The 11,296-nt window shown below is 43.8% G+C and overlaps 1 protein-coding gene across 1 annotated transcript in view; it reads left to right on the top strand.

Annotated features, from left to right (window-relative positions):
• The first annotated feature begins 6 nt into the window (after positions 1–6).
• Positions 7–11,296, top strand: part of CRNKL1 (crooked neck pre-mRNA splicing factor 1) — a 12,621-nt gene continuing 1,331 nt past the window's right edge. The window contains exons 1-13 of the mRNA XM_014307687.2: positions 7–55; positions 257–409; positions 945–1,036; positions 1,138–1,296; positions 1,610–1,776; positions 2,619–2,797; positions 3,420–3,590; positions 4,850–5,041; positions 6,173–6,232; positions 7,291–7,371; positions 8,707–8,946; positions 10,003–10,104; positions 11,267–11,296. Coding sequence (XP_014163162.1) covers positions 8–55; positions 257–409; positions 945–1,036; positions 1,138–1,296; positions 1,610–1,776; positions 2,619–2,797; positions 3,420–3,590; positions 4,850–5,041; positions 6,173–6,232; positions 7,291–7,371; positions 8,707–8,946; positions 10,003–10,104; positions 11,267–11,296 — 1,674 coding nt within the window. The 5' untranslated portion in view covers position 7. The remainder of the gene's footprint in view (positions 56–256; positions 410–944; positions 1,037–1,137; positions 1,297–1,609; positions 1,777–2,618; positions 2,798–3,419; positions 3,591–4,849; positions 5,042–6,172; positions 6,233–7,290; positions 7,372–8,706; positions 8,947–10,002; positions 10,105–11,266) is intronic.

Here is an 11,296-nt window from a genome sequence, read left to right on the forward strand (position 1 = left end):
TGGCAAGATGGCGTCCACGGCGGCGGGGAAGCAGCGCATCCCCAAAGTGGCCAAGGTGGGCGGCGGGGATCCCCCGGGACCCCTCGATTCCCCTCCATCCCCCTCGATCCCCACTCGCACCGGGCCATCCCGTCCCGGCGGGCTCTGGCCCCGTTCGCGGCGGGCACCGCGCGTAGCGAGGCGCCGGAGGAAGTTGATGGTCTCGGTGCTGAGTTGGGAAAGGTGAGCTGAGCACCCGCTTGTATTTGCCTTGCAGGTGAAAAACAAAGCACCCGCCGAAGTTCAGATCACAGCGGAGCAGCTTCTGCGAGAGGCAAAGGAGAGGGAACTCGAGCTTCTCCCACCGCCTCCGCAGCAGAAGATCACAGATGTTGAAGAGCTAAATGACTATAAACTCCGGAAGAGGAAGGTACAGTAAAAAACAAACAAACTGGTTTAATCTCGACACTCACATTAGGCACTACAATTCCACTGTTTTTAATTAGACAAGATGTAGTCCGTATTCCTTGTGGACTTTCAAGGTAAACACCAATTCTTTAAAACCCCCTTTTCATGTTATTCTTTAGCAGAACCTGCAATTCACAGATGTGTTGCTCGACAAAATCTGGTAGTAAGCAACATCTCCCCCATGTCTATGTTCAGAACACTGAAACTTACTTACACAATTGTGATACTTACACAATTAATAGGTGTTTTCTTCATCACCAGCCCCTATAAAAACATGAACAAAGTAAATAACATTACAGGTATGCTGAATTATAAATCTTCTTTTGAAATAATTGCTTTGCTTGTGCAGGTTTACCCATGGTTTTGCTTGGCTTTTTGCTTTGAAAATGCCTAAGCAAAGCAAGCATATTCCAAATGGTTATATATAATAAGCCTTTTTTTATGTGAATGGGGTCTGCAGAAGGATTTCTGACTTACAGATGTAACTTTCTCCTCAGACTTTTGAAGATAACATTAGAAAGAACAGGACTGTTATCAGTAACTGGATAAAGTACGCACAATGGGAGGAAAGCCTGAAGGAAATCCAGAGGTAATGATGATGCAGCTGCAGGCATCTCTTACAAACCTTTTTTAGACCCACACCAAAGCCTGGGAGGCACATTTTACCTGCCCTGTGCTCCTGTTTTCCAGAGCCCGTTCCATTTACGAGCGTGCCCTGGACGTGGACTACAGGAACGTCACCCTCTGGCTGAAATATGCCGAGATGGAGATGAAGAACCGCCAGGTCAACCACGCCAGGAACATCTGGGACCGGGCCATCACCACCCTGCCCAGGGTGAACCAGTTCTGGTACCGTGGCTGAGCAGTGAGATCCCCTTCTAGCCCCAAAGAACCCCCTGGGGTTATGCAGATTATCCTGCTTCTCCAAGTCTTCAGGCTAGTCTGGAAAAAAATGGAGGAAGGCTAAAGTTTTGGAAAGGTTTTGTACTTTTTAAGTGGCGAGAGCCTTGGGAGAGAATGGTGTTGGTGTGCCTGGGTGCTGCCAGTCACTGCTGTGCTTACAGGCATTTCTGGGGTGAGGAGAGCTCGGGGATGCACTGCAGAAATCCCTGAGTGGATGAGTTCACCAGGGGATTGCAGAAACTGCATCTGCTTTGCCCAGGTACAAGTACACGTACATGGAGGAGATGCTGGGGAACGTCGCTGGCTCACGCCAGGTGTTTGAGCGGTGGATGGAGTGGCAGCCAGAGGAGCAAGCCTGGCATTCCTACATCAACTTCGAGCTCAGATACAAGGAGGTGGACAGAGCACGAAGCATTTACGAGAGATATATCCTTTCCAGAGCCAGGGTTAAGCTCTCCATTCTGTATTTCCTTCCCAAGTATTCTGTCACTGTACTCCTTTTCCATGCGGTGTGCTGGGAATGAGCCACCACCCTGGGAGCCAGCAGGAGGTGTTAAAAGCATGTTTAGGGAAAGCCTCTAGATGCAGTGCAGTGGCTGGTGGTCCTGCCACAACAGGGTCTGTTCAACTGCACTGCTCATGCACCCAGCTTTTGTAGCCATCCTTTGTTTTGGGTTTCTCCTCAGATTTTCCCTGACCTGTCGCAGATTTTTAATCTTTTATTTAAAAATCCTTTCCTTAGGATTTTTCCTCCTGAGAAGCTGAGAGGCCTCAGGAACAAAATGTAAACATTGATTATCTGCTGCTGTGGAATGCAGCAGGTGGATCTGTGATTGGCTCATGTTGGTTGTTTCTAATTAATGGCCAATCACAGTTAGCTGGCTCGGACACAGAGTCCAATACAGAACCTTTGTTATTCATTCTTTGCTATTCTATTCTTAGCTAGCTTTCTGATGAAATCTTTTCTTCTATTCTTTTAGTATAGTTTTAATGTAATATATATCATAAAATAATAAATCAAGCCTTCTGAAACATGGAGTCAGATCCTCATCTCTTCCCTCATCCTGAGACTCCTGTGAACAGTCACACTGACCCTTATCTCTTTATAACTTCACAGTAAGGCACAAAACCTTTTGCATGCTTATACCTGTCAGTGTCTTCTTCCCAGCTTATTCCCACATGTGTGCCATGCTGGGAGATGACCCTGGGAAGAGCCCAGCAGGGGATGTGCCACTCAGGCAGAGCTGTTTCCTTAACAAGAGCTGCACTTGTCCTGGTTCACCCCGAGGTGAAGAACTGGATCAAGTACGCGCGCTTCGAGGAGAAGCACAGCTACTTTGCCCACGCCAGGAAGGTGTACGAGAGGGCAGTGGAGTTCTTCGGGGAGGAGCACATGGATGAGCACTTGTACGTGGCCTTTGCCAAGTTTGAGGAGAACCAGAAAGAGGTAAGGTCTTCATCTGAGTCGTGCCTCTGTTTCTGCTTGAGTATCAAAGGCATTTAACCTTCACTGCAATACTTGCAGTTCCCAGCACCTCGTGACTGCAGTCTGAATTAGGGGGCCAGTTTTTGGTTTTTTGCTCACCTCTAGTTGCCTTTGGTGACATCAATAAAATGTGCTCTAAGGGGGATCTGACAAGCCCAAGACCAACAGCATTGGCTCGAACTTGTATCCTCAGACTGGAGAGGTTCTGAGAGGTTGTGGGCCTGCATGATAGAAAACTGGATTGGTCCAGATGTTTTTCACAGTCTCTAAGGTTCCCAGGCTGTTATGAAATTGAAGACATTCTGTGGACCCCAAACCACAGCCTCTTAAATTGGTTTAAATATTCTTAACCTGTAAATGAATAAGAGATGATGGGGGCTGGCATTTTCAGGTTTATTTTTTCCCCCTCAAAGTTTACTCTTCAGGGAGATCTGTTTTAGTCCTGTTCTAAAACAATTGCTTACCTTAGGATGTTCCACAGTTCTATATTTTATTAAGTATTCCCAAAAGCTCATTGAAAAACTGTCAGGGAAGACAAAACCTGCTTTCTAAATATTTTTCTAATTATATTTAATATTTTCAGTTTGAAAGAGTGAGAGTCATCTACAAGTATGCCTTGGATAGAATTCCAAAGCAGGATGCCCAGAATCTCTTCAAGAATTACACCATCTTTGAGAAGAAGTTTGGAGACAGGAGGGGAATTGAAGACATCATTGTCAGCAAGAGGAGATTCCAGTATGAGGAGGAAGTGAAGGTATGTGGGACAGGTACCCTCCAGGCTCACTGTACAGCCAGCTGGTGCTTAAGGGACACAAGTATTTTGTGATATCAAGGCTGATGAGTTTCAAGTTACCCTTGAAACTCAGTCCAAAAAAAACCACCAAGGGAATGCTCATTTTAGAGCCAGAATCCCATCCCTGGGGCAGAGAATGATATCTGCATTCACTGCTTTTTTTGTTTCTGCTTTCTAATCTAGATTGTGCAGGTGAGGGTTATGGATTGAACTCAAGGCTTGGTACCTTTAAGGATAATGCAGTTTAGCTTGTAGTTACTACTTAAGTTAGGGAATGGCCATTACAGGACACCTCACCTGTGCATAAAAACCTTTTTGTGAGAAAACACCTGTGCCGCACCTGTTGAAAACAGGAACATACTCCCAGTACTAAAATGATTTCAGCATTTATTATAATAAAAAGAAAGGCCTAAAGCAAGGGGGCCCATGGGCCAAGCAGAAGTGTTCCCGTTGAGGATGCTGCAGCACCAGCACTGGGGCTGCTCAGCAGCGATGGCCCCAATTCCCAGATGGAGCTGCACTGCTTCTCTGGGTCTTTTTATCCTGTTTTTTGTCCCTGTGGATTGATTTCTTTTTGGATCCTTCATTTACATGAAGGTTTTAAGCACTTGATTGGCCCATCACAGTTCTGTCCAGGCTGGCTCAGTTTGCTTGGGGAGTGATGCACTTAGGTGTAATACAGTACGTCGAGTACTGTATTTCTTATAACTACCCTATTAACCTCTTTTACCATAACCAAACTAATAGTACATGCTTAACAATTACCACCTATTTTACAACAGTTTCTAACCTATTTTTAACACACCTGTCTGCTGTTCAGTCCACGTTGCACATTTCATCACTCCTCCTCCCTTCTCACACTTTACTTGGATCGCCTTCATTGAGACAACGCTGAGGGCAAAATGAAAACAAAATTTAAAGCAAGGTCACTTATAAACCCAAAAGCATTTCATCACTCCTCGTCCCTTCTCACACTTGGGTTGCCTTTATTGAGACAATGCTGAGGTGAAAGTAACAACAAAATTCAAAGCAAAGTCACTTATAACCGAAAAGCTCCACCATCAGCATCCCCAAGACTGACAGTTTTCATTAATATTCCAGTGATGTGTTTTAAAGGGGAAATTTAAAGGGGAATTTATTTATCTAAGTAAACGATGAGGCTCTGTTCATTTAGTGACTGCAGTTTGTTTGCTGTTGCCCCTGTCCCCTGCCTCTGGAAGGCAAACCCCCACAACTACGACGCGTGGTTCGATTACCTGCGGCTGGTGGAGAGCGACACGGACGCCGAGACCGTGCGGGAGGTGTACGAGAGAGCCATTGCCAACGTGCCCCCCATCCAGGAGAAACGCCACTGGAAGAGGTACATCTACCTCTGGATTAACTATGCTCTCTATGAGGAGCTGGAGGCAAAGGCAAGTAGTGACAATTCGGGGTTTCCCGTTCCTTATAGGAAATAGCTGCTGGTATTTTAATAGGAAAACCCAGAGCTAAGTATTGTCTGTGTTGCTAGTTTTGTGTAGCGTGTTACAGGATTTACTGTTTAAATACAGAGAATTTTTCCTCTTCCAGTTTTCTCTCCTGTGTAAGGGAGGTGTGAGAAATAGCTACTCACTTTTTAGAGTTTAGGAAGGTTTATTAAACCTTATCAAAAATACAACAGAAGACTGAATAAAGAAAAAAGTTTAGGGCATTGGGAGCAAAAGATTTTCCCTGCCATGTGCTCACCCACACAATGGAAGTTTTTCCCTTTTAACCCTTTAACCCCTCCCAAAGTTCTGTCCAGCTACCCCTTCTTCACTGTCCAGTGGTGGAGATCTCTTCCTCAACTCCTGATTAGGGGTCAGATGTCACCATAGTGACAAGCCAGCCCTCCCTGATGTCCCAACTCCAGCTGTCCATTGATAGCCACATGAGGGGGTACAGCATAACTATAAATCTATAAACTTTTCTTAACCTATATACATGATATTTGTCCATTAATTGTGAGAGTCAATCATTGCATCACTCATCTGTCACAGAGGGGAAAAAACAAACTTGTTTTACCCCAATTCATTCAGAAACACGCTGATAACAAAAGCAGGAGTGGGGATTTCTGGTGGCCCTGGCTGAGCTGCCCATGGCAGACTGTTACCTGAACTTGTGAAATAGTTTTATAATTAACAAAAACTGTTTGTGAAGCAGCCACGTTGTTGCTATTGTGACCTCAGAGGCTATGCAAGTATTTATTGGAACATTAGAGTTGCTTTTACTACAGAAAACCTGTTCAGTGTCTGTTAAAGGAAAATACTTATTTTTCCTCCCACAACCGGGACACTCCTTGTTTTATTGCCAGCTTCCAAGCACTGAACCTTGCTTTGAAAGGTGAGTCGTGTTGATTCAGAAGCTCCCACCTTTGAATTGTGCACACTAAGTAGATAAGCATTGCTGATTCTAACCAGCTTGACTTAGATACTGTTCTGCAGTTTTGCAGTCACTGCAAGATTCAAATCCAGCATGATGTCAGCTGATTAACAGAGTGTTTTACATGCTGCCTCTTCTTACAGGATGCAGAGAGAACCAGACAGGTGTACCAGGCATGCCTTGAGCTCCTGCCTCACAAGAAGGTATGGCTCCTCCATCAGTCTGGCTTGAGTTTTGTGTTAAAATGCCCTAGATAAGATCCTTTAGTTCTCTTCCCCCGTTATATTCAGGGGTGTAAGCAGCTCCAAACGGCTGGATTGTGGGTTCATGGAGACTTTGCTTAAATCTTCAAGTATCCCTTCCAGTTTCTCAAAACCTCCACCTTCCAAAATGGTTTTCAAGCTAGAGTGCAAGATGTCTGTAATTTGCATCACAGAGGGAAACTGCAGGGCAAGCACTGATGTCACGTCAGGATGCCCTCACACACATGAGACACAAGAGTTTTTCCAGTATTTTCAAATTACTAAGTAGTTGCTAAGTAAACCTTAAGAAGATGACTCTGCACATAGTCAGAAAATGGGGAAGACCATAGAGATTTTGCTTGCTTGCATTTCTCCTCAGGCAGGATCGTTTGTAGCTGCTCACACCCTTGTAGGGCACTTGAGGCTCTGCTTAACTGGGTTAACACCTTTTATAGCACCCAGTGGCCTCACCCCTGAGACAGCTGTTTGACAAAACAGCTTTTAGGTCTGTCTTCCCCATTACAATCGGTCTTCAAGGCCGATTGATTGGGGTTTTCTGTTTTTTTGGTTTTTTTTTTTTGCTTGTGAACTTTAACTAAAATATGCCTTACAACTGCATTGCCTTGGAATGTCAGAAAATCCTTGTTCGTGTTCTTTTTCTAGTTTGTCATTTATTGTGTCATCTGAGTGTCAGATTAATCTCTAGTTATTAAGACCTGATTAGCTAATAATTGATTCAGCAATAGCTTATGTTTTGCCAGTTGATGATTGGTTAAAAAACTATTTTCTGCGGTTTAAAAGAATTCTGTCCTGGCCATTTTTGCTTTCACCCCAATATATTGTCCTATTTTAGATGATGAACCCTAAACCTTTCAGCATGAAAACACTGAGATCAAAGGAGATTACCTGCAGTAGCAGTCATATCCTGTATAGACAGAATGCTTACTTTTTTAAGCAACATGTACAGTGTTATATACTGACTTTCCAGCCTAAATAGCACTTTGTTCTTTTTCTTCCAGTTTACATTTGCTAAAATGTGGCTGCTGTATGCACAGTTTGAAATTCGACAGAAGAACCTCCCCCTTGCCAGAAGGGCTTTGGTAAGCTTTTGTCAGAGCCATAATTGACTTCACTAACTAATAGTAACACTGGAACGGCATTAAAAGATCTTAAATTGTCCTTTTTAAATTGCTGATTTAATCCACTTAAAATAAAGCATCCAAGAAGTCTGCAGGGGCCAGCATTTACTGTCATGTATGATTTAAAAAGAAATGTAGCTTGTTCTGATGAATTAGCCCCGGGCAGAAGCACAAAGTGCTGCTCTGAATGCAGAGCACCCACATCAGCTCAGTGCTCTTACAAGTTCTTAGCTGCTGCTGATGGCTTGCAGTGATACTTGTTCTAACAATTGTGTTTTAAAAAGTGTTGTAGATGAATGGGAGGTTTGCCTCTAGGAAATTAGGACCGGCCAAGCTGTGTGCCAGTCCCAGCTGCTGACAAAAGCAATCACAGGGACTTCAGGCAGGCTCAGGAGCTGCTGAGCAGGTTCAGTCTGAGTATCAGCACGAGGGGACAGCAGGATGTGATGGGGCAGCAAGAAATGGCATCTTTTGAAACGAAAAAACTTCCTTTCCTTTCAGTTCAGATGTTCTTTGTAAACTCAGGGATAGCATCAGGCATTTTGAGAGAAAACCAGTGTTGGTAGCAGTTGGGGTGGTTTGACTTTCAAGAGCAAATTGATGGGGTTTCCACCCAAACAGTGTTGGAGGGCACATGGAGAAGAACTGAACATATTCTGAAATTCCAGTGACATCTGCAGAACTGGAGGCCCATAACAGTGGCCAAACTGATAATCCCAAGTGGTGGTTTCTTCCATTTTTCATAAATTCCAAGGCACTAAACATATAGGAACATTGTGCAGGAGAACTGTGGTAAGGGAATTCTGTCTCAAATTGCCTCGCATTGGCTTGAAGGAGCAGAAGCCACATTGCTTAGTAAACAATGCTTGTCTATAGAAGTGACTCCAAGGCCAAGTTCACTACAGCCTGTCTCAGGTAGAGCCCATTCTTAACTCTTGTTTTAAGAGTTTCCCAGACTAAGAATGCAGAATTGCCTCTCACAGCTTGGCTCAGGACAGACAGCTTTCTTCAGAGACTGAGCTGACAGAAAGAAAGTGCTTTGTAAAGACATTATTCTCCACCTGTCCAGCAATTCTCTGTGCCAGGAGGAACAGTGTGGGGCCACAGTTTGTTTGGTATCATTTGTTTTTTGAGAGGATTGGAAACTGCTTACCTGGCAGGCTGGTACAGACTGGTACTGTGCAAAAAAACAAAATTGTAGTTCAAACACTTAGAAAATCGAGTGGGGGTTTTATTTTCTTGCAAGATCACTAAGAGTTTTGTTTTTTGTTGTTTGTTTTTTTTTATGCACAACAGGGGACATCCATAGGTAAATGCCCGAAAAACAAACTGTTCAAAGGCTACATTGAGCTGGAGTTACAGCTGCGCGAATTTGACCGCTGCCGAAAGTTGTATGAAAAATTCCTGGAGTTTGCACCGGAGAACTGCACGTCCTGGATTAAATTTGCTGAGCTGGAGACCATCCTTGGGGACATTGACCGTGCCAGGGCCATCTATGAGCTGGCTATTGGCCAGCCCCGGCTGGACATGCCCGAGGTGAGCAGGGAGGGACAGATTTAAGGTATTTATTGCTCAGTGTGGCTGATGAACGTGTTATTAGGAAAATTAATCCACAAACACCAGAGGTTTATGTCCAAAAAGGAGACAGAGGAGTCCTTTTACTTTATTTGAATAAAGGGAGAGGCCATGGGCATTCCCCCCAATACGCGTGATACCAAAGGTTTCTCTCTAATGTATAACTTTTAATTTTTAATTTAGGGGTTTTTCTTCCCCATTGTTTCTTTCATCTTTCAATGTCTCATTTTGTTTATCAGCAAACCTGAAGTTTATTTGTAAAAGCAAATGTCTTTTTCCATTCATCAATCAGTGGAATCCTTCCCATTGTTTCTTTTATCTCCCAATGCTAGTTTTGTCTACCAGCAGACCCACAGCTTGTTTGTAAAGACAAATCCGTATTCCTCTCGATGTCAATAATCCACCAGATGAAAGATGAAGTGAAAGCTGAGTGGTTGATGGGCACCAGCTTTGGTGCTGCTCAGCCCTAATCCCAGGCTGTGCCACCAAACACCCTGATCCCTGAACCTTTTCTTGTGGTATTTTGAGAGTTTCCCATCGTTGGGAGGAATGATTGAATCTGACTCCATGTTCTTAGAAGGCTCATTTATTATTTTTTGATACTATATTATGTAAAAAAATGCTATACTAAACTATACTAAAGATTAGAGAAAGGATACTTAAAGAAGACTGAAAGATAATAATGAATCTCATGACTCTCTCCTCAGAGTCTCGACACAGCCTGACCATAATTGGTCATTAAGTTAAAACAATTCACATGAAGCCAATGAAACAATGACCAGTTGGTAAACAATGTCCAAACCACATTCCAAAGCAGCAAAACACAGGAGAAGCAATCAGATAGTTATTGTTTTCATTTTTCTCTGAGGCTTCTCAGCTTCCCAGGAGAAGAAATCCTGGCAAAGGGATTTTGAAAATATGATGGTGACATTTTCTCAGGGAAATTTTGCCTTTATCTGTATTTTCCCCTGCCAGTGTGCTAAGGAATGGACATGACGAAAGGCTTCTCTGTTGCAGGTGCTGTGGAAATCCTACATTGACTTTGAGATTGAGCAAGAGGAGTATGAGAAGACCAGGAACCTTTACCGGCGGCTGCTGCAGCGCACACAGCACGTCAAGGTGCGTGTGGGCACCCAGGACAGGGAAAGCCTGAGCTGCCTGAGCTCACATCAGCCCAGGTTCAGACTCATGAAGGGGGGAGGGAAGTTCCTGAATTCCATACAACAGGCCTATCTCAGATAAAAGAAGCTTTTCCAAGCAACCCTCTTTGCTGAGCAGCTTTGATTGCTAAAACATTGCAAGGAAAACTGATTTTTCCAGTGTTGCTTGGTGCTGTCATTGACAAAATTCACACAGAATTCTCATGTCTTGAAACAGCCACAAGAAATTGATCCACATGTGTCACTCTTGTGCTGAGAATGACACAGGAACAGGTGAGAGGCAGTATTGTAGAAAAAGAAGGCTTTATTCAAGAGAACCACGTGGTTTTTATAGAGTGATATGATAGATTCTGTTTGATTGGCTAACTAACAAAAACACCTTCCTCATACTCCATCCTTGAGGAGAACAGAAATATGAAGTAGAAGAACACTACCTGCAGATTGTTCATATTTAACAAGTTACCACATCCTTACAACTCCCTAAAAGTTCTCACAAGCCCCTGTGAGAAACTCTTGCTATTTTTCTCTCTGTCCCATGGCATCCACACACATACCTTACATGGATGCTATGTCCTGTCACAGACATCTGTTATGAAAAATCCTTTCCTTAAGATTTTTTCTCCTGAGAAGCTGAGAGGCCTCAGGAACAAAATGTAAACATTGGTTATCTGCTGCTGTGGAATGCAACAGGTGCATCTTTGATTGGCCCATGTTGGTTGTTTCTAATTAATGGCCAATCACAGTCCAGCTGGCTTGGACTTTCTGTCCGAGACACAAGCCTTTGTTATCATTCTTTCTTTTTCTCTTCTTAGCTGGCCTTCTGATTAAATCCTTTCTTTTATTCTTTTAGTATAGTTTTAATATAATATATATCATAAAGTAATAAATCAGCCTTCTGAAACATGGAGTCAGATCCTCATCTCTTCCCTCATCCTGGGACCCCTGTGAACACCGTCACAGAGTCCTGCTTGTGTGGAAAAAATGATTTTCTGCGCACCTGCTGGCGTCGATCTTTGCTTTTTTTATTATTTTTCTTTGCTGCTTTGTTGTTTCCAGCCTCTGCCCTGTGTGTGGTGGCGCAGAGCAGAGGCTGGAGCTGTGTCTGTGTGCCGTGCCCGCAGGTGTGGATCAGCCTGGCGCAGTTTGAGCTG

This window comes from Geospiza fortis, unplaced genomic scaffold (genome assembly GCF_000277835.1).
Source record: "Geospiza fortis unplaced genomic scaffold, GeoFor_1.0 scaffold275, whole genome shotgun sequence".
NCBI lineage: Eukaryota > Metazoa > Chordata > Aves > Passeriformes > Thraupidae > Geospiza > Geospiza fortis.